At 39.9% G+C, this 23,092-nt stretch overlaps 1 protein-coding gene across 1 annotated transcript in view; it reads left to right on the top strand.

Annotated features, from left to right (window-relative positions):
* The window catches only part of SLC25A13 (solute carrier family 25 member 13), a 95,537-nt gene that overhangs the window by 13,589 nt on the left and 58,856 nt on the right, over window positions 1-23,092 (top strand). The window contains exons 2-4 of the mRNA XM_084282252.1: window positions 7,124-7,177; window positions 11,094-11,236; window positions 18,010-18,125. Of these exons, the coding sequence (XP_084138378.1) occupies window positions 11,127-11,236; window positions 18,010-18,125 (226 nt within the window). The 5' untranslated portion in view covers window positions 7,124-7,177; window positions 11,094-11,126. The remainder of the gene's footprint in view (window positions 1-7,123; window positions 7,178-11,093; window positions 11,237-18,009; window positions 18,126-23,092) is intronic.

The following is a 23,092-nucleotide window of genomic DNA, read 5'->3' as shown; positions in this document are numbered from 1 at the left end:
GTATTAGCATCCATCATATATCATTCACATGTGTTGAGCAGGAGAAGGGGATTTTTGAAAAACGCATGTGAGTTGATGAAAAGGTCACTTGACCACTATCATTTGGAAACAAACAGGTTGTTTTTATTGAAGAACCCCCAATATATCTCATGTGCAATTACTGCAGTTGTTCAAGTGAGCAGTGATCTCTAGTTTAAGAGTCAGTGAGATATATTAATAGTACGTAATGCCATAATAAAACAGCTTGCTTGTGGATCTTTGGATTGCAATACTGAAGTAAAAACGTGTTGTAGAAGAGGTATGAGACAATTTGGGATACTGCTTTGAGGAAGAAGATGGACTGATGAGCACTTTATGGTAGGTGGCGAAAGTGGTGGAAGAGCTGACCTTTCCCTCCTAGAAACATGAAAAGTTGAAGAGAGATTTCATTTATTCACAGAGTTGTTTTCAGCTTCGGTTTCTCGCCGTAGCATAGTGCTTCACCTTGTATCACAGGAATTACAGCAATTACTTCATTGTCCTAGTCCGAAGGCTGCCTACCAGCTTATAGTCCGGTTTGTTCCTAAGTGTATCGTCTAGTATGTGCTTAAATTTTGAAGCAGATAGTACAGGTTGCAGTGTGATGCTTGTCCCTTTTGCTAAACGTTTTTGCTGAGCAGTGACTGTGCCTAGCTATTTTTACCTTAATATTGGGCCAGCTGTATGGTCCATCTGTTTTTCAGGCCTTTAATTAAGAAATCTGTAGAAGTACACAGTCTAGATGCCTTTTAACAAAGAAATAATTACCTATTCTTTGAAATTCTTGTACTAATTTTCCGTAAGGTATTTCCTACTCCCACCTCTGTTTCTGGACCTATTTGGAAGCATTTGAGGAACTGGACAAGTTCTGTATTTGCAAGGTGACGAGAATTTTCCTGGGTGTATGTAATTGTATGTTGGTCCCCTGATCGGTTTGTATCTAAAAACACTATCGTTTATTGGGAATGTCCTTGTGCAAGAACCAGCTTACAAACAAGCCAGCTGCAGTAGCTTTGGGACTTTGAAGGTAGGATCAAAGGTAGCAGGTAATTGCCCAATAAAGTAGATCTGCTGGCTTTGATGCACTTGGGGAAGTGAGGCTTCCACTTACCATGGTGCAGAAGCTGGACTGGGCATTGTCCAGAGATTTGTAATTGTGACAGACTGAAGATGGATGAGAATAGTTTGAGATTGAGATTTGCTGTCTCTATCAGCTAGCAAATTTTTTTTCTCCTTTAGCACGGTGGGAGGTAGGCTCAGCACAACTCTCTGGTTTCAGGAGCTTTATTCAGTAGCTCTGCATACCAGATCAGCCTGTAGAATCCAAGAAGACTTTGTTGATTAGTGTTAACAATTATTTTTCTTGGCTTCATGGTCCACATTAGGTGTTACTAGACAAAGGAATACAGTAACTGCTACTTGGATTGGTAAGCCTGCGCTTCTGCAGAATATAACTGTAAGTCCAGTATGTTCAATTCCGAGGACGAAAGCTGTTTTTAGAAAATATTTTTTTTGTCTCAAGGCTGACCATGTTCTCACCGATCAGACTGAATGCAATAGGACTACCTGCCTAGTACTTATCAGCTTCTCTGACTTTCCTTCTTACCCTAACCCTTGAGTAGATATGCCAAATGCTGATTGTATTTTCCTAGGAGAGAGATGCAGCGTGCTATGAAGGAGGTCTGGCAAGAGGGTCGCTTTGATCCGGCGTGCTGTGCCAGCTCTCTTTGCAGTTGTCTGGTTCCCTGCTCAGTGAGTTGGTCCACATCTTGCCTGCAGACTTCCCAGTACTGCTGAATTCTGCACAGATGGCTTTCCATTTCAGATCACAGACAAGTCCTTTTCCTTGGAGTCTGTGCAGAAAGAATGACAGTGCTTTTATTGAGGTGAGAATAGGCAGAAGCGTGCTGGGCTAATGGAAAAGGATGACTGGAGAAGCTGAAATAGGAAACAGTGCCCTGACAGATGTTGGTGCGGAACACTGCTGGCGATGCTCTGCGTGATGAGGGAGAGCGACCAAAGAGAGTTGCTAGGTTAGAAGAGTTTTTGTGTGTGTTTGTGTTAACATTAATGGAAATGTGGAAGCAGAATGTTTCTCATCTATGTAAGCAAGTCAGACGTGTCAAAATTAAAACTTGGGTGTTGTTTCAGCGTAATACTTACACAGTATTAATAGACTTCTAGTGTGAATTCAGACTTGGTGAGTAGCTGCATTTTACCCGGTTTCTGATATTCCAGTCACTCATTTAAACAAGAATGTAAGGTCAAACCCTGGCTTGATCTCCTCTGGAGCTGCACATTTTGAGTGTATATGTGCACTTTTAGCCAGAAGGAAAGGTTATGATGAGCTAATCTGACCTCTTACATCAACTGGGTCACATGTGTTTAAGTCTTACAGGTGGACTCAATAACTTGTGAGGAAACCGAAGAATATCTCGAGAAGACATGAGGTTTCAATCTTGGCTTGAGGACTTTTAGTGGTGCAGAGTACATCGTGTTCTGCAGTCGTGTTTAAGAATGGAAGTACTTTTAAAAAAAAACACCTCTAATTTCAACATGATGCTACCAGAGTCTGCGATCATTTCTTAGGCCTTTCAGCAAACATCTCCCAGTACGTGCTTGTAGATAGCGTGCTCCAGAATTAATTAGGCTGAGCGTGGCAGTGAGGCAGCCCTGCCACAACTCCAGTTCTGTGCTTGAGGAAGAGCTGCTCGCCAGCCTCCTACCTGCTTGGAGTCAGGAGCTTTTAAAGACAAGGAGGTAGAGAGGAGCATCTTCACCTTCATCAACTTCCTCCTTCTCACCCGAGCTGTACTGAGGTTAAACTGTGAGGAAGAAAGCTGTTTCTCTCTTTATCTTTGACTGGGACTTGTTGTTGGGACTTGCTGTATTACTTTCTGTAATATTGTAGCAAATCCCAATTCTTGGATCCTTTCCACTTATCTACACTTCTCTACATCCAAATGGTGTCTGCTACAGTGATCTTTTTACTATGATAAGTTCAGATGTTTTCATATTTACCATTGGGATAATGTTATATTGGCATTATCAATTCTAATTTTTGTGACCTTTTTCTTGTTGCCCATGTTCTTCTTTGAGTGAAGCACAGTCCTTTTGTACTTTTGATATCACATACCATTTGACATCTTGTTCCTTAACTTGTTCCTTCTGTCTTATGTATGGCAAGTATATCAATAGAGTTGACTGGAAACTTAATATAGTTTTAATTGATTTTGGATTCCGTTTCCTTGCATTGTTTTATGGTTACATATTTGTGGAAAGAAACTGTGTTCATTTGCTGAGGGTGGAAGGGAGTCTGAAAAAGTATGTCAATGTAAATTGAGCATAAGTCAACAAGGAGAAACGATCTCCACTGGAGAAGATTGAGTGCGCCCTCAGCAGGTTTGCCAATGGCACCAGGTTGTGTGGTGCGGTTGGCACACTGGAGGGAAGGGATGTCATCCAGAGGGACCTGGACAGGTTTGAGAGGTGGGCCTGTGAGAACCTCATGAGGTTCAACAAGGCCAAGTGCAAGGTCCTGCACCTGGGCTAGAGTAATCCCAAGCACAAATACAGGCTGGGTGGACAATGGGTTGAGGGCAGATCTGAGAAGGACCCGGGGGTGTTGGTTGATAAGCTCAATATGAGCCATCAACAGGTGCTTGCAGCCCTGAAGGCCAACTGTATCCTGGGCTGCATCAAAAGCAGCGTGGCCAGCAGGGCGAGGGAGGGGATTCTGCCCCTCTGCTCTGCTCTCCTGAGACCCCACCTGGAGTGCTGCCTTCAGCTCTGGGGCACCCAGCACTGGAAGAACGTGGGCCTGTTGGAGCAGGTCAAGAAGAAGACCACAAGGATGCTCAGAGGCTGGAGCACCTCTCCTGTGAAGACAGGCTGAGCGAGCTGGGGTTGTTCAGCCTGGAGAAGAGAAGGCTCCAGGGAGACCTTACAGTGGCCTGCCAGTACCTAAAGGGGCCTACAGGGGTGATCTTTAAGGTCCCTTCCAACCCAAACCACTCTATGGTTCTCTGAAAATGGGCTGAAATTAAGATCCATGTGCAATGAGTCCAAGAATATGAACAGCTCCAGCATGTAAATCAACCTGGGCGTTGCTGTCCCTCACTGAAAGAGCTTCCCCTTTCTCTGTGCTCCCTCTGTCTCCCTTTGCTGAACACTATTGCAAATGGAAGAGCTTAGGCATTTTTAGTTCTGTTCTTACATTGTGTGTGGTGTACAGTGCTGGCTGGTTCTTCTTACCTTTCATGTATCCACCTTAGGAATGAAAATCCCTGTTGATGTTTTCTGATGTTTCTGCCCAGTCCCCTCTGTAGCATGTTCTGACTTTGCTATAATTCCTGTATGCTGTGTTGTCTTTCTCTTTTTTTTTTTTTTCTTTTTAATAAATGTCAGTTGTTGGAGAGCTTTCTTCACTAAACTAAAAAGTAAATTTTTTTTCAAGTGTTAATGTCTGTTACAAAACATCTTTTTGTGAAGAGCAACAGCAAACCTTATTTCCCTCAGGCCTGTTCTGTCAAATGCCTCCTCACACAATTAAAGAGATGTCACGTCTATCAGCTCATAGCTGGATTTGGCTTTATGGTGAGAAAACAGAGTAAGATAGATACCTTGTTCCAGTAACAAAACATGTCATGTAAGACCGGCTGTGTGGATGTTGAAACATCACCTGAAGGAGCAGCGGCTTGTGCCTGCGGGGCAGTTCTGCTCAGCTGCTTGCAGAACCAGGAACAGTTTTCAGAGTGGTCCTGAAAGCAGCTCTTTGACCTTGTCCAGAAGGGAAATCTGCTAGCAACGTGCGGCATCAGGATCAGTTCTTATGTCTGTGTGTGCAGCCTGAGCGTAGCCCACAGCAGATGTGATTGGAAGGCTGAATTCAGTATTTCTCTTAGCACCAGTAGAGCTGCATTTGCACCAGCCTTCCTGAGCTGGGACATCATGGAGGATCTTTTTCTTTTCACATAGACCTTTCAAAGCAGCAGCTGGTGGGTGATGCACTAACAACCCCATTATGGAGAGGTAGCCATCCCCTTCCTCTCCTGTTTCCCAGGAAATAGGAAAATGTGGAAATGGGCTGCGGGAAGTGCAGGGAAGCCATGGGCTGCAGCCACTGCTTGGGCCTCTGTGCATTCACTGACCTGAGCAGATGGACCATAAGCATGTTTTTGTCTCGAGTTTCCCAAGGTTGTTGATTAAAGTGAAATCAAAACAAAAATGAGTGGAAGTAAAATTATCAGCATGTACCCTTTTCCTTTGGTCTTCTCATCCTTGCTTTCTTTATGCTTAGATTTCTGGGACAGTGTAAAACTTTAAGGTGGATGAAAAGTGGTCCTGATAGTATTTTTAATAGATACAGATGTTTGAGGTGTCTTCTGTTTACCCATGTAGAGGTAAGATTCAGTGCTGCAGCAGTATAGAAATGTTGTGGTTTTTTTTTCCCTCCACAAAGCTCCCAATTGCTCTAGAGTGTTGGATTTTTGCAAATGGGGTTAAAGTAAATGTCTGCTTATTACACACTGAGTATATTTAGAACAGCTTGTACTGTAGCAAATACACATTTTTAGTTTCCCAGCTTCACAATTATACTTTGATTTTTTGCAACTGCCTCCACACAGATTTCTGTGCAAACGCAGAATCAGAACTCCAGCTATGGATTTTGTCAGTCAAGTCCTAGCATAACTTCAGGTGCAATTTTTTTTTCTTTCTTCCTTTTTTTTTTTTTTTAAGTATATATAAAAATCCTTTTTCATACAGTTTTCTTAAAATATTCCGTGTTATTTTGGTATATTTTCTGGCTTTTGTTTTTTAGTTTTTCAATGACCCATTTAAGCAGAGGAAGACCATAGTAAAGATCCCTCAATAAATCTACGGTTGAGGATATAATCCTGCTGTACAGACTTCTATTTTCCCCTTCTATCGTTTGCATCAGTAGCCTAGTATGGAAGTGCACTTGCAGTCTAGCTTGTACATTCACATTTACAGTTTACTATTGCTTTGGAAAGCCAAGAAAATAGGTAGACATGTTTTATTCATGTTTTATTGATAAACCTTTTGATGTTTAATTGTTAGGTGAGGATGAGATTTTGTGTCTTGCCCTTTGGCTCTTTGTTCACTGCTAAAGATGTTTTCATAAGTTTTTGGAAAATCCAGGTATGCTTACACAGTAATTTTTTTGGATTAGAAATAGATTGATGTGCTGAGTTGACTGTCAGATGGTGGTTTTTATGTTGGCAAGCAAGGTTTTATCAAGTTATCTTGAAGAAAGAATGGGAAACTCTATAGCAGGCACAGACTGAAAGGATGAATCCACTTACTGCCAAAACCAGCAAATGGATGGCATGGTACGTAAATGAAGAAAATAAGCCTGTTGGGCTTACTCCATAGTGCATATACAATATTCTTTAATTGATTGTTTTGGGAAGACAAAAGCAAAACACACACACACCAGCAAAACCTTTCTAATTATTTTGTGTTTTAGTTGTAAGTGACTGCTTGTCTGATCTACAGAAAATCTAGACGCGGTGCTTTCTGACTTTACCATGTCAAAAATGTCTACACTGTAAGTTTAAATACTTTAAAAGGTTGGAAGTAGGAGGTGGGTGTACTAATAAAACAAATAATTATGTTGGAATTCAGTCTTCTAGGGAGCTGCTTTCCTGGACAGGTTAGTAAGTCTGAGTATTTTATTCTTGCCATCTGTCAGCTGGGGGCTGCATGTGGTACTCTGAAGTTCTTAGATGAAGGACGCTGGAAGCATAAGAAGCTATATGGTAAAGATGGTGTAATGCTGAATTTCAGCAGAGAGGGATGTTGAAAAGATTTGATGCTTGGGTTATCTATATGACTTATTAACATGTGTTTGTTTAAGAATTGCAGGGCTGCAGAAGGGAAGCAGCTACAACAAAAATTTTGAATAATTTAGCATAACTGAAATGAGTAAAATAAACATGACCAGCTAAAGCAGTGCCTAATTTATCTAAGGTGAACATTTATCTTCATCACTCATTCTGTTGTTTGAATTCTTTCTTTTAAATGACACTTTGATATCTTTTCTATAAATTATGGATATTAATATAATTGTATTTACTTGTAGGTGGCTCTAACCAAGAGAGCTGATCCAGCTGAGTTGAAAACAATATTTTTGAAGGTATGTATAAAGTAAATATTTTACTCTTTCTGCTTAAATTTTTCATATCTTTTGCTCCTTTATTGCCGCATACAACTCTTGATAGTTTTTCCAACCATTAATCATTCACTGTATTATTACCATGTTAGACTTAAATACCATTATCAGAATTGAACAATGCTCACCAAGAAGTCAGATACATTCCTGAGTGATTATTGTATTGACTCAGAAGAAGTATTACTATCTTAGAGAAAAAAAATGCATTGTTCAGAGAATGGGGTGGGAGTTTCAGTATTGTTCCTACACGTGGTAAAATGTTAGTGTAGACACCTTGCTGTTAGACCATTTGGTAAATGTTCTTCTCCCATCCCTGCTGTCTTCCCTCAGTCAGGGTTATTCCTGCTTCTGTAGTCTGTAGAAGTGTTGGGAAGATCACCTTTTGAAGTGGTGGCCCTATTTATTTTTTAATTAAAATCCCTTCTGTGTTGACCTGCTATAGATGTATGCAAGTGATTAAATGTTGTGTGCTCGCTTTGTCTACTTGGAGAAGTGTGCTACAAGGTTTTGCTGGTATATGGCTTTCTTTGACCCATTTCCTAAATTTAAAGAAATATTCCTAACCCTATGAAGATTTATAAGTACAGTGCCTAGAATAGTTCAGTACTCTGATATGAAGAAAAATACAGAAGTCGGGGTAAGAATATGTACATAAGGTAAGTGCCGCAGTGCTGCAGGGAGCTCTTAAATCTGATTTTATTTTTTATGAAAGGGTTAAGTGCCTAAGAGAGCTGATACCTTTCTGAGTTCTACCCTCCTCCTTCCATCTCTCCAATGTCATATTTCAGTCTCCCTGTACTTCTTGGCATGTTTTCCATTGGCCCTTGTGATCTATTATTAACAGTATGTGTAGGTGTCACTATGTATATTGTCAGTATTTATAGATTTATCATATACTATCCGTATTTATAGCTCTGAAATTAGATTTGCAGTTGGGAAAGCCAAGATTTAACTTATTAAGCCCTGGAACTGCTATCTGTCAGACCGAAAAGACTCTTGAAAAAGAGTGGGATTTTCCTAGGTCAGTACTGGAACAGCAAGACCAAAGCAACATAAAAGGCAGATGGGGTAGACTGCTGACTCAAGAAGATAGCAGCATTGAGGAAGGGGGTACAACTGGCAGAGAGAAGACTGGTCCCTTCTGGAATATGAGGAGTTTGGCTGAGGATTAGCACTCTAACTGCCACCTCTAGCTTCTCTTTCTCGTCTTTCTAGTTTTCTCTGAAAAGTAGGGGTCTCAGTGAGCACAGTAATAAAGTATACATTTTGTTCAGTGCAGTACAGAAATTGTCATGCTATTCACCAAGAAGGAAGGATGAATGATGAGTGAGGTATGTAGGATTGTGCTTTACAGGCAAGCTATGTCCAGAGCATTAATTAAACTGCTTCAGATGAATGGTGAAGCCAATACAGTTGCTTCTGCAGAGTGTGGGATCTTCACTTGTAAAATAACTTGACAGCCATTTTTCTACTTCAATTATGAGTTAGAAAGTAAGATTCCCTGATAGGAATGGTGCCCACTGTGTAGAAATAAAGATGAGGCTAGCAGTTTCAATGCAGTTGATTACAATAAGCTTCCAGTATTTTAAATATATCAAGATCCCAATAAAATGTTTGCAAATCTTACTTAAAATGGGGTTGAACTGGTTAATACTTGAGTATCTAAAATGTATGGAAATAAGTTACCAAAAAGCCATTAAGTACTATTGTATAATATCAAATTCTCTGTGGGTATAATTGCCAAAGTGAGGAAAAATACAATTGTAAAGAACCATTTTTTTTAATGTCTCTCCTCCAAAACCAATAGAATTGATGTTTTTTCTCTTTTTGTTATGATAATTTCCAAGAGTAAGCTTAGTTTTTCAAAGTCTTCTACCATAACCCCTAAGAGATTAGATTTTAGTGAAAGTGATCAAGCTGACATTTTCCAAGGTCATTTTCTATATGTAGTATAGAGAACGTGATTGGATTTCAAATACACTTGAGTAAATCACAATGACAAGAAACAGGGGGACACTGAAACCTTGTGCTGTTTTCTGTTATTGAGTGCCCTAGCAGGGGGTTAGCCTGGAAGAAAAAAATGAAATATAGAAGCATAGACTGTCTGACTTATTTGATTTGTTTCTCAATAGCAGCTGTGTTAAAAGTTTTTGAAGCTGGGTTTCTGAAAGATTCTGTCTTCCTGCAGATGATTACATTGAAATCAATTGATCTGCTAGTTCTTGTAAAAGTATACAATTGAAAATTCCTTACAGTGTATCACCTAGAAAGCTCGTCTTATGAACAGTGCCTATTGAAACGTGTGTCCCTAAATGCTAACCAATATATAGATGCCAAAGCAAGTTACGTGTTGTTTGGGCTTGCTTCTCTGAAGCCTTGATCCTTGAAGATATTGCCGTACCTGAAGACTGTATTTATATAGCACTAGAAGAAAATAATCTACTTACTGTTACACTTTGGCATCCCTCTGAGAGTTATATGCCTACTGCAGGTCTCACGGCACTCGGCAGGCACCAGCGTGGCTCTGCGAAATGAAAACTGGCAGTTTCCTTCCCTTAGCAGAGGCACAGCAATGTAAAACAAAACACGTCTTTGAAGCACGCTACAAAATATCAATAGGCAACTAATTTATTTATTACTTCGGTGTGGATAATGCTCTGTGGGGAGCTTCAAAAATGGTTATTATCCTACCTTAAAAATGCTAGAGGAATTAACAAGTTACTTTCCTGTTTTCAGTGCTTGTTTGTTATCCTGGGATAGACCTTTCCCTTGAAGCTAACAAACAGTTCTGCTAATGTTTTTAGATTACCTTACCCTTCTTCTTTTGTTTTAGTTGTTGTCCTTATTTTTTTTCCCTTCCTTAAAAAAATATTTAGGGTTGATTTCAAGTTTGTTCTTCTGCAGAAGGTGAGAGCTTTAAAGTTTGAGGGAAGGCTGAGGAATCAGGCTAAGAGTGGTACAAAAGGCAATTTTATTTGTGCATTATCTTCAAAATATTTTAATATCAAGGAAAAGGAATATGTAACTTGTTACTGGAAGCCTCCTTTGGGAGCAAATACTCTTGGATATATTGAACACTGTATCTGGAGCAGTCTGCCAGTACCTGGCGTTGGATACTGTGTGCCAGCAGTGTTTGGTGAGGTCTCAGATCCCTCTGCTTATTTGTGCATTGTGCTAAACTGCCATTTCTTGCTGTATGTTTTTCTGCAAATCACTGTTCTCTGACCTCCTTTCTTTCAGCAGCTCACCCAAGGAGGAGTAGCTGTAGGTTTTCCTTTGCTTAGGGACTAGCTGCGGCTGAATTTGGTGTGCTGGAGTTGCTCCAAAACAGCACCCCCAGGTGGACGCTCTTGTGGGATCGTTTACTCCACTAGCACAGCAAAGTCATTTTGTCAGGTGTAACCTGACATTTTGGCATCTTTTCATGCCAAAATGGAATGGCTGCACAAAAGAGTTGTTTCAGATGACTAAAATACAGTGGAATATCCCATAGTTGTTACATTTTCAGTGGACCTAAAGTGCCGTAGGCATGTCTGCAAATGCATGTGTGTTTCTTGTTCTACTTCAAAAAACCCACCGCTAACAACAAATCCAATCCATACTGGAGTGTGAACTGTTTCTAGACTAAACATGGTGAAATTGTTGAGACGATAAATAAATAATCACATAGCTGACACTCACCTGGCTGGGAAGCAGAGCCTTTGGCTGTTTTAGCATTCCCCGCTTAGTCTGTCCTGCTTTGGTGCGGATTTGAGGTTCTTCATGGCAGAACGGACTTTATCTGCTGTAAGCCTAGGGCTGGTTGGGTGCTATGGATAGTGGCAATAAGTGCCTGGAGAAAGATGCATTTGAGTCACCAAATGTTGTATTCATTTAACAGTATGCAAGCGTGGAGAAGAATGGAGAATTCTTCATGTCTCCTAATGACTTTGTCACTCGGTACCTGAAGATAATTGGAGATGGTGTGCCTAATACAAACACGGTACAGCTCCTGGCGGGAGTGGTGGATCAGACAAAAGATGGGTAAGGTTTCTGTCTGTTTGTTTGTTTTCTTTCTCTTTGTTTTTCATTTATAAAATGTAAAACCATTCCTTCCAGAACAAGGCTGGTGGGTCTTGTTTTTGTTTGTTTTATTTTGTTTATTTTGTTTTGATGTTTGTTTGCCTGCAAATATATAAATGGATACAGCATCTTTAAAGTGGAAGGAGTAGAAACAATGTTTTGGGCTGCCTGTAGCATTTCGCTGAACAAACCATTTTCTGTCCACTGTGTATTTTTCATTCATTGAACCTTTCATGTTTGTTGGCTGGTTCCCATAACTTCTGCTTTCCTTTCTGTCCATGAGTTTTTCTGTCTCTGTTTATTTCATGTATTTGTCACAAACACATTCAAATAGCAATCCAAAACAAGTTTAGATGATGCAGGAAGAGATCGTAGGAAAACAAATGCCTCCACTTTGGTTTGACATAGCATTGTTAAGGGGTTTTGCCATTGCTTTTCCTCAAGAGGAAGGAGGAACAACAGCAATATTTAGTGAGCCACCTTGCAAACATGGGAAGACAGCAGTGAAGTTGGTTGCACGTGGCTTGCATTTGAAAGGCTGACTTTGCCAATAGGCAAGATTAGCTACCCCTCCATCTTCCTCCCCCCTTCTTTAATGAAACCCTAGCCTTTGCTTCTGGTACCTGCCCAGGCAGGCTGTCTCTTCGCCCATATGAATGCATTTTTTGAACCCTGCCTTTAAAGTATCTTTAGAGAAACTTTAGAATAATTAGCTGTGGACTTAAAGTCTGTAGTTGTGGTGTTTTTAGAAACCAAGAAAACTTCAGGCATGACTCATATCAGTGGTTGCAGAGAGTAAAATGGGAGATAAATAAAGCATGACTAGAGAATGCAGGCTTCCTAGGGAACAGATGCACGCGTAACTGAGAACTTTTAAAATAGTTCCTCTGTTCTCTTTTCTGCTCAGGCAGCCTCAGGTATTTGGCAGCTGCGCACCTTAAACCTCGAAGAGAAGTCAATGTAATTATTGTTATCCGTGGCAAAAGAATTCTGTAAAAGGTCACATTGGTGATGTTGGCATAATGGCAGCAAGAAAGTGGTGGCTTCAGATAGTGTTTGACAGAAAGCGTTAAGCTTTTTTTCAGATTTCTTCCTTTGGTTTGATGTCTATAAAAACTGCATTTTCTGGATTGCACAGATTCAAAATCATCTTGTAGTAAGACGATTGTGAGTATGATACATGCCTTGTAATTTGGACCTCCACAAGCAGAAGATGGTGTCAGAATGAGCAAAATAGAAAGCTGTAACCTATGCGAACTTGTTGACACGTTGGGATTTTGTAATTTGCAGTGAACCTGCAAGAGTTTTGCATTTTTGTAGTGTAGTATTGAAGCTTCTAATTGCCACTTTCTGCCATGGGTAAGGATTGTTTCTGCAGTCCAGCCTGCAGTGACAGGGGACTGCATGTTCCTACCACCATTTCGGAAGAGTCTCTTCTGGTATTCAGGCCATCTTCTTACTTAGCTGCTGCACTATTATGTAAAAGAATGGAGCAAGTTCAGAAAGTGATTAGCGTTCATCTTTCTAATCTGGCACTGTAGCATTTTATTTTTTTTTGCCATGTGGCCAGACGTTTGTACCTTGTGGTGATGGGGCGTAAAGTACTTCTTAGAGTGATCATTGGAAGCAGGGACAACTTGCTTTCTGGTTGCTAGAATGAAATCCCCTAAGAATGTCAACAGGACCTATTGATCTTCTCTTGAATTCTTTCCAACTTGGCAGTCCAGAGATCCTGGTTTCAAAGTGAAGTACAAAACTGCTTTTGTGAGGCTGGTCAGTGTTAAGGTCATTAGAGTCTGCTCAATACTTTGGCTTTATTTCTAGTAGAAAAAAAGAAGTGGCTTGCAATAGCAATGACAAGTTAATTTTGTTCTAGTGTTAATGGCTTAAAGTAGCGCAGTACTGAAAATACTACTACAGTATTTCTGTAAATGTATTTGCACTGTAGGGGATCTCAGGTTTTGTTCTGAAGGAGCAGAGTCTGAGCCCAGAACCAAAAGGGTTGTTCCTGGCTTTGTTAATATGGTTTTAATTCCTTTGGATTCCGCTGAGAAGTTGCGTATAGACACCAAGTGTAGTCAGTGAGAAATACTGAAGGCTGTAACTCAGGTGGTTGAAGGGCAGACAGACATCATGAGACCTACAGACTCATTAGTAGAGCGCACAGATTGGTGGAGGGTGGCTTACTCCGGAGCTGAAGAAGTCCTCAGGGTGAACAATGGACATGGAAATGAACTTTATGCTTCATTTCATCTCTCATCTAGATAGGATTACTTAGCAAATGATCAGCGTTTAACAGATTCTGTAAATTCTGTGTGGTGTAAGAGCGGTGTAGAGCAGACGAGGCAGTTGAAATGGACACAGCACTGGGAATTTGCTTCTTGCATATTTTTCCTCAGAGACCTGAACGAGAAAGAGAAAATCACAAGCAGAGAACAGTATCTTTTACACGTGATCTCGCTGTGGTTGCCATGGACAAAATCTCTTGTGTAGCTGTAGCACAGTTCCTGCACTGCCAGGAGTTAAGGATCTGACAGTGCCTACAGGATTTGCTGTCGGCGTGACAAAGACACGAGACCTCTCAAAGGCAGGCTCGGGTTCTGTGAGTATCTGTTGCCATGGGAGCAAGGCTTGTCTCCATCTCAAGTCAGGGCACAGGAATATTTGGAGGTGGGTTTATCTTCTTGCCTCTTACTGGGGCATCTTTCTAAGGTTTCCTTTAAGAAAAGGGAATACCTTTCTTGCTGATGTCCAGAGAAGCATTTCAAAGTAGCGGGACGGTAATCACACAGGTTCTGAAAGTCTTGTATCGCGTGGCTGTAGCTTGCATGAAGCAGATTTCAGAGCCTTGCTTAGTTCCAGATCCTCAGCTTCTCATTCCTAATTTTGCTTTGTGTAAAAATTCGGATTTTTTAGGAAAATTTACTTTTAATTTAATGCTTCACTTGGCTTCAGCTGGACCAGAAACTTACCTGAAATACTGTGGCTTTCTCAAGGCCTATCAGAACAGGCCAGGCATTTTCCATCTCGCCTATGGTAACATATTGCTTTTCAGCCTTTTGCTGTACTTTTAAATATCTGTCTAACAGAATAAGTATTTACTCCACATCTCTGTTTGGACTGTAGTAACTAACACTTTACTGAGAAACATTATACGTTTTATTTTTAGAAAGGACAAACTGTTCAAGAATAACACTTGGAAGTGCCAGCATTTTCCATTATTATTGGATATAAATTTATTCTCTAATGTACCAATTTACACTATACTTAGTTTACCTAGGTTGCAGCATAAAATAATAGATGTAGCTTCAATTTGTGTCCTATTATGTTATCATGTTCAAATTGCTGATACAGTAGAAACATATGCATTGATTTCTGAAGAAACCTCTTCATCATTGCATTTGTATGTATTATTGCAGTGGGTAATGGCTTTTTTTTCTTTATATGGCTACGTGCAGACTTCCTCTGGTGGAAAAGGATTACACCTGCCTGGTGCCCAGGTACTGTGGGCACAAGTGCCAGTGAAGTTTGGAAGAAAGGAGGGAGTAATAAATAGCAGTTGTGTTGCCCCATACACAGTTGTTGTTTTTGGCTTGTAGCTCTTGTGTGTGGATGTTTTTAAAATATCAGTCTTTCAGTCTTCCTGAATAAATTGTGCAATGTTGGCACTGTTAATGAGGTCATGAAGGTGAAGAAAGACTTAACCAGTTGGGTAGGATGTCTTTAACACCAAAGTAAATTTTTTGTAAACATTTCAGCTTCCTCTCTTTGCGCTGTTACAATCGCTAGGCTTTTCTCTGCTTTTGTAACATAAATGAGCACTTGTTTAGGTAGATAAAATAACTCTTAAGTAGTATATTGAAGTCCGTGTTAATATGTGCTGTTTAATGACACCTAATGATATTCAGCAAAGGGTTATGCTAAACCCAAAAGGGTGATGCTAAACCACAGAGAAAATGTGTTACCCAGGCAACTACCCTTGTGCAGTATAGAGAAGTGAGCATATGGCTATGTAGTACACATTATTTCAGCATCTTTAAGCATTAAGAATCACACGTGTAATTGACTGTGAAAAATTACTGCTCAGTTACTGTATTGTATGGTCATAATAGAAGTAAATGAATACGTCATTGTTGTTAGAATAGATCTGTTGGGAATCACTAGCAGGCTAGTCTACTTAGGGAGCAAAAATACAATAAGAAGAAAATAGCGGGTTTAATTAACATGTAAAAATTGGGTTAATTTGAATTCAGCTGGCACAGCAGATATTAATGTCTCTTCTTTAATAGTCTGGCAAGAACCACACAATTTGTACACTTTTAATCTTCCTAGGGCTATGAATAATTGTTTTTAAAAATGGATACGGGGTTATTTTCATCATCTCTCTCTGACTTATTAGGGGGGTTTATTACTTGCCAGGACTGACAAAGAATGCTTCTGCCAGTATCAAATATTGCAGCAGTGCTGGAGTCCTCATCGAATCCCGGCGTAGTGGCACAGGATGTGCTCGTAGCATGGCGTTGGGATTCTGCTGGGAAGGGCGCTGTGTCACCATTGCTGCACGTGTTGGGATCCCTTGATAAGGACATAGGTTGGTTGTTGTTTCGTACAAACAGCAGCTGTATCAAGTCGGTGTTGGCAGGTAGTTTCAATTCTAAACAATCCTATTCAAGAGTCTCGTTGCCTGCTATTTTGTTCCTTCTGTCTGGGCTTTATAATATTTGGGACAGAAGCATTCAGTGCTTTGTAGCTGTTTGCTGTTGTGGAAGTTGTCAGGTACGTAACAAATAATAATGGATCATAATGAGCTTTTATAACCTCAAAGTCACACAGTAACAACAAATATGTGTAAATGCAAAACTAAGTAGGTTGTGATGAGTAGGTTTAAACTTAAATTAAATATTGCATTTTTTTTTTTTTTTAAGCCTTTTGGTTTGGAAGAGATGGAAGTTTTCTGCCTTTTAAAGACTGAGTATCTGCAGCACGTTCTGGGTTTCACACTTGGTGGTACCGTGAGCTCCTCAGGAACTTGAAACAAATGATTTCACAGCCTGCCCGTGTGATAACGTGCACTCATGTTGCAGGTCACTGGCTTCTTTGCCAGTAAAACTTAAGGCCTGCTCATATGTTTATTGGCATCATCAGTTGTGAGTTTAATATTAAGAGTACCTGAGGAGGTTTCTTTTTATTTATTTTTCTTGCTACATAATTACTTATGGTGGCAAGTTTCCAAAGCTAATTATTTGTTAGAGTATTTCTGACTCTACATACGCTTTTATTTTCACTTTTATTTAGTGTGTGCGTATTGAGGGAGGTAAAGTAGAACAGCTTTTTTTCTATATTACTTTTTTTTTTTTTTTTAATAGTACTCTTCTGTTCATCCTCTTATTTTCATGTTCTTCATGGAAATCAGCTCATGGTACTCTGTGGCTGTTTAGTTGCTGACAGCAAGCACGCTTCTCTGTGACTTAAAAAATAATTCCCTTGAGACAGGGTGACTGGGAATGGGTGTACAGTCCTGGGTCATCGTAACGTGATGGGATGAAAAGAATGCCTTTTTTCTTCAAACACATAATTTTTTGCTGTTACTGCGTACCGAGTGGAAGTTTTTGTGGAACCAGTCACAGTACCATTTTGGGTGAAAGTCCTGAGGATATTGCTAGTTTTTAAAGTAGAATAATAATAATAATAATTTGTTTATTAACATTTGTTGCAATGAATTCTGTGCATCTTGGAAAGAAATCTTCATTCCCCAGGTATTTGCTGCCTTGTGGAGCTGTTAAAGCCACACGTTTGCTGCCCTGGCATACAGCAGCCCAGAGAGAGCCAGTCCTAAAGCTCCGCGGCTGGCAGCAGGCCCTGCAGCCACACATTTGAAGATGATTTTGAGCTGTACAACCCAGTCATTAAAGAAGCAGTGAACAGAAGAATGGTTAGCCTTTGTCCCTGTAAGAAAAGGAGTTTGATCTCCATTTAAACTCCTGGGCGTGACCCGGAGAAATTAAAACTGCTCAAGGCCTTTGCTGCAGCAAACCTACTGCTGGAAACGACGCCAAGTTGCCTCATTATGTATTTCTGCTTATTAGCTATCCTAAAGAAAGGCACCTCTGCTTTTATCTGTGCTCTGCTAATGCACGGGTGTCTTGGGAAGCTGGCTACGATGATGAATTTGACTGAAGTGCTCTTGGGCGGAGGCAGGCTGTGCAGACTGCTGCTTGAAAACCGTGACTCCACACGCAGCACTCGAGGGCTGCCACGGGTGACTAACATGTGCTAGCAAACAGGTAGCACTCCCCAGTCCTTTCCTTCAGGAGTGAGTGGTAGCATGTAGGTTTTGAATGGATTTGCTTCCCAGAAGCCCTAAATCCCGAGTCCCAGGGGAAGTTATTCATATTCTGGCTGGCTGGCTTGGCGCTGGAGGGAGGCAGGCTCCCCCAGAGGGCAGTTCAGGTAGGCATTAAAGCCGAGGTGAGTAGCCACACTGAGCGCCTGGCTGATTTTATGGCCTGTTGTGACTTGCTAAGCAGAACAGCTCCTCGTTCAACCGAGTCATTTCCATCTAGCAGTGTAAAGGGCTGCTAACACTGATTGGGTGTTTTAGGATAAGGTTTAATCCCTGTTGATAACAACTTGTATACATTTTTGTCTTCTTTTGCATAATCTGTGTTATATTGTGTTTTTCTTTTCTGCAGGCAGGTGGTTTCATAGCTTTTGCTTTTTCCTTCCTCCTTCAGGTTGATATCCTTCCAAGAGTTTGTGGCATTTGAATCAGTCCTGTGTGCTCCAGATGCATTGTTCATAGTAGCCTTTCAGCTGTTTGACAAGACTGGCAAAGGAGAAGTTACTTTTGGTAAGAATGGTCTGCAATGCACGCTCTTAATTTAACTATCCCTACTTGTACCAAACTATTTTACCTTTTGTTACCATAGCAAACATAGTGATTGGTAATAGAACTATATAAGTACCACTTTCTGGATGAATTATTTTAATCACTTACACGTGTATAATATGAAGTCAAGGACACAGTTATCTTCGTGGCTTTCTCTGGAAAACTGGTCGCTTCTTCTTCTCCCCAGCATGTTTGTGCAGGTCTTCAGAACAGCAGTGAAAGGTGGCTATAGGAAACGATTGTAAAACCACAAAAAAGTTGCCAGAGGACTTGGGCAAACGTTGAGTCTGAAATTACCCTGAATTATTTTTTGTTTATATTGGCTATGTTGCAAGCTGGCTTCCTTTTAAGGCTTAATACTTTTTTAATGTGAGATTTTTCAGTGATAAATATATTGTAACCCCACAGAAAATCCAGCTGTGCATCGGAGGTGTGGTGTTTGCACAGACAGCGTGGCATAGTTAGGACAGTTTAAAACATGGTTATGAGGACTATTTATTTCTAGACAGCACAGAGAGTTTTTGGTATCTGTGGGACTAACTGCCACCTGCCTAGTGACAAAGACCATTACGTCTGGAAGAATCAGAAATTAGCAGGCTTCAAGAACTTCAGACATTGAACTGCACATGAAAAAGTGTGGGACATTTTTTCACCCTAAGCACCTGCGTTGGATAAAAATGTTATTTCTAATCTGTTATATTTGAAGAGGTTTATCCATATGTCTCAAGTTTCATTAATTGGTTACTAAACATCTTTAAATAAAAGGAAATCTGAATGACAGTGGCCCTTTCTCTTTCCCACCTTCCCCTATATGGTTCATATGTCCTTTGTCTTTTGCTCCTAGTGCCTGCATATACCATATGCTTAGTTAAAAAAGCTCTTTTCCAGCCCATTTAAACTGACAAGATCTCCTGTTACGGTTGCTTGAAGCATCATTATCTTCCTTCTTCCATCTCCAAAAATCTGTATTTGAAGTTGCGGCTGGTGAGAAGACTTACTGTCTCTTCTTGTGTCTGTTTTGTTTTTTCCTTATTTTGGTTGTTTGTTGAGTTTGTGAAAGACATGTCTTGTGTACAATACTACTTGTTAGAACAGCTTTAAAAAAATTACTATGGATTCTAAAGGATTTGAAAGAATTTCAGGATAAATTTCTGCTGATCCTAACCTTGCTGAAGGAAGTATTTTGTGCCTGACAGTCTTGTGCATGTTTATGGACAGAGAGACAACGAGAGGCAGCATGCTTTTAAATCAGGAAGGCTCAGATATTTTGCAATGGTTTTGTTCCAGCATAGGCAAACCAGGCTTCCTGGAATGCCTGTGATGTGCAGGTTCTTGTCTGCGTCAGAGCCCCCAGTCGCTTGGAGCACTTGTTAATAATCTAGGAAGAACTGTAGTTGTTTGATCTGAATGCTGAATCAGTCCAACTTAGCTTTTTAACTTTTGGCGTTCTCGTTCATATTTTTCCTGCTGGCAAATGCTTCCCTTGGGGTTCGACACAGTGAGTCAAGGGATTCGTTTGGCATTTGAAGCCCATTGAAGTCCTTTTAGCAATAAGAGAAACTCTTATGCCAGGCTGTATTTAAGGTGTTTGAAAGAAGAAGCATGCCAACATTGGCAGAACCTCAGGTATCTTTTTTTTTTTTTTTTTTTTTTTTTTTTTAATTCCTTCCTCCCCTACTCTAAAATCATAAAAGCATTTGTAACTTCTGCATAGTACCTTGTAGCTACCGCCCCAGAAAATGCCTGGAGTAGGAAGGATGTGAGAGCTGTCTCAGTGCTGTGAGTTCTCAGCAAAACCAAATGAACTTTAGATAAAGCTAGTGTACATTTTCTGTCATAAGGGAGAAGCTTTGTTTTTTCCTATTGTAAAAAATAACAAATATTTTCACAAATTAGTTACTACAATGCTCTCCTGTAACTTTGCCACTCAGTGCCTCAGACATGCATCTGCGAGGTTAATTATGAGATCTTTTTCCATTGACTTGAATGAAAGTGGGATCAAGTCCTTATCAAGGTTAGGAGAGTTAAATAGGGGTTTTATGTACTGTGGAATTACAGTGTGAAAGAAAAAGGAGAAAAGGGAAAGGATCATTTTTCACTATGCTGCTGCTAAGTGTACTATCTCAAGGATCCCTTTATAAATGTGTATCTCATTTTACTGTTGTAAAGCATGGCTTATCTTTGCAGTCATTGTTTTTCTGTATAATGAGATAATGGTGTAAATATTTTAGCTTATACTGAACGAAGTATAGGGCTTCCTGGCTGTGAACTGCCCGTTTTCTACTAAGCAAGTCATCCAATTCATATTATTCCACATGTGTGCTTAGCTCGGCACCTTTGTAAAACACATTAATAATGGGTTTTACATCAATGAGCTTTTACACTGAATGCCACTTCCAGGCTGTGGATGTTAAGGGAAATGTTGTGGGTAAAAAGTTTTGGTATTCAATATTTTGCACTTTCATTGCAAAACACTGCATCTTTAGCTTCTGGGTTGGCAAGTCCTTTGCATTTTAGCCAAACCTTGACATCTCTACAATTTTAAATGTTTCTATTCTTTCAAGTTACAAGTTAACCGTATGTAGTTCTTTTGGCAGAGGTGGCATCTATTTAAAAGAACCGATTCGCGAGCAGTGTGTGTGTGGAGGTGGGGGGGAATATTTCTAGTTTATTGCTTTTGGGAGATGAATGAAATGGCCAGCAGTGAATTAGTGGCCAGTGGCTGACTGAGACTACACCTGGCCGTTGCATCACCTTGTAGATTTATCTGCTGCTGAAGTGTCAAAGCTTTGACAGTTTGCAAGGAGTTAAAGCTCTCAGCAGGAAAGTGGGAGGAAGTTTAGCTGGCTTTTAAATTCGAGGCAAAGAGCAAACCATTGCTTCTTACTGTTGAGTGTTGACAGGCACATAAAAGCTGATAATGTAAGTCCAGGGGTTTAAGAGACTTAGTAGAGTTGCTTTTTTGTCGTATGACTGTATTTTAATGCCTCATTAAAGAAGCAAAGCCCTTTGAAATTCTTTACTAGATGGCATTAAAAAAAAAGGTGAGATGCTTGGGTAAAAATGTCAGTGTTTAAAAACTAAGTTGTCTTAACCTCTATCTTTAATTTTGGATGGATAAATGAAATGATGAGAGTTAACAATTCTGAGCTGTGAATAACACAGCAGTGATACCTGTGAACTGCAACTTTATTTCTCATATACAGGTTCTCACAGCCCTAATGAAGGGCAAAATGAACATTGTAGATGTCATTTTTTCTCATTAATAAAGGAAAGGCAGAAAAAGAAAAATGATTGCCCAAGTCTGTGCTGACGACCAGCATTGAACCTGGCTTTGAAGATTTTCATTGATTTCTTTTGAACTAGATTTACCCTACAAACAGAAGTTCTAACTCTCACAGTTATTGAAATGTAGCTGTGGTATAGTTTGTGGTTTTCTATTTATTTATTTATTTCTTCTAAAGTCTTCTAATTCGACCTGAAGCTGTTTCAAAATGGATGCTATGCTGTGCTGCCCTGAGAAATATGAATATGCCGGAAAACCCGTTAGGCCTTTCATTAAAAAACAAAAAGAAAACAAAAACAAAAAATACCCTTCACTCCCTAGACAGCAAAAAAACCCAAAGGGAATGGGGAACCCAAACACTAAATTGTTGCTTGCTTGGCATAACAACTGCAGAGTCAAGCAATGCATCTGTTTTTGTCTCAAAACAGAACTCTATTTACATGCAGACAGCAGCTATTGTGGCTCTGTGCTCCTGTTATTAATTATAGCAGTACACATTTCTTAGAGGAACACATGAATTAATGATGCATCTTACTAAGCACTCCTGCTTGCTTATCTGATACTTGAATTGCCTGAACACTTGTTTGTAAATTCATAAAAACATGTAGCTCTTCACTGAGGTTTGAAGGTGTATATACAGCTATTGCGATGAGCTTCGGGGTTCTTGCTCTGTGATAACGCTCTGACTCTTTGTCAATATGCTAAGAATTATTACAGGAGTACAACGCTTGCTTTCCTAACCGAAGGGTTAGGTTCAGACTTTATGAGCTAGCTTGATTTTGTTGCAGAGGATTATTTTATGCTTTGCCCTATTTTATGCTTCGCTCGGTGTGACCTGGCTCTTCTTTTGGGATTTTTATTTTTTATTTTTGTACAACACTTAGCTTAATGATGCCCAGCCTGGTACGCTCAAAACCATGGAAAGCAAGGAAAAGCTAAATCTGAACGACCAACCTTAAATTGCCAAGGCTGTGAGCTTTGATCATTTGCTAAATTGCAATATTCAGTAATTCTTAGCAAGTTTTCCATTGCAGGTTGAAATTGGTTAGAAACCATTTGTAGCTAGTGATGTGTTAGCTTACACCTACACAGCGAGGCATTTGTTGGTTTATAACTGACAGTTGCCTGGATATGATGATCCCAACAGCAGCATTACAAGTGCAAAATGTGTTTAGTCTCTGATATTTTTTGTTGTTTCTACTGGATTTTGCACAAGTTACAGCTAGTTTTAATTAAAAGAGGATGTAAGGAAGACTTGTAAGTATATTTATTTTTCTTCAAAACAACTTTTGAAGTATACTTGATATTATTTTCATATAATTTCCTTTCTAAACTTACGTTGAACTGGCAAGCTTCTCTTATTTTTTCTTTTGCCTGAAATGTTACATAACTAGGCAGACTTTCATGAAGGCATCTGAAGTGAAACAAAGCGTGTTTAGTCACAAAGCCAATTTGTCCTTTTAAGTGTTAGGAGAGGTTCCATCCGTTCATGCAGATGTGTTTCATTGGGTCTAGAAAATACAACTGCGTTTCCTAAGTCATCCAGAACTGAAATTTGGTGTTTGATCTTTGTTGTTTTAGTTTTCTTCCTTTTTTTTTTTTTTTTAATTTGCTTTTTAAATTAAAGTCAGACCAAAGACTG

The sequence above is a fragment of the Netta rufina genome (assembly GCF_964035555.1).
Source record: "Netta rufina genome assembly, chromosome: 2".
In the NCBI taxonomy this organism is placed as follows: Eukaryota; Metazoa; Chordata; class Aves; order Anseriformes; family Anatidae; genus Netta; species Netta rufina.
Note: the sequence above shows the minus strand (reverse complement) of the source record. Positions and strands in the feature narration are given on the sequence as shown.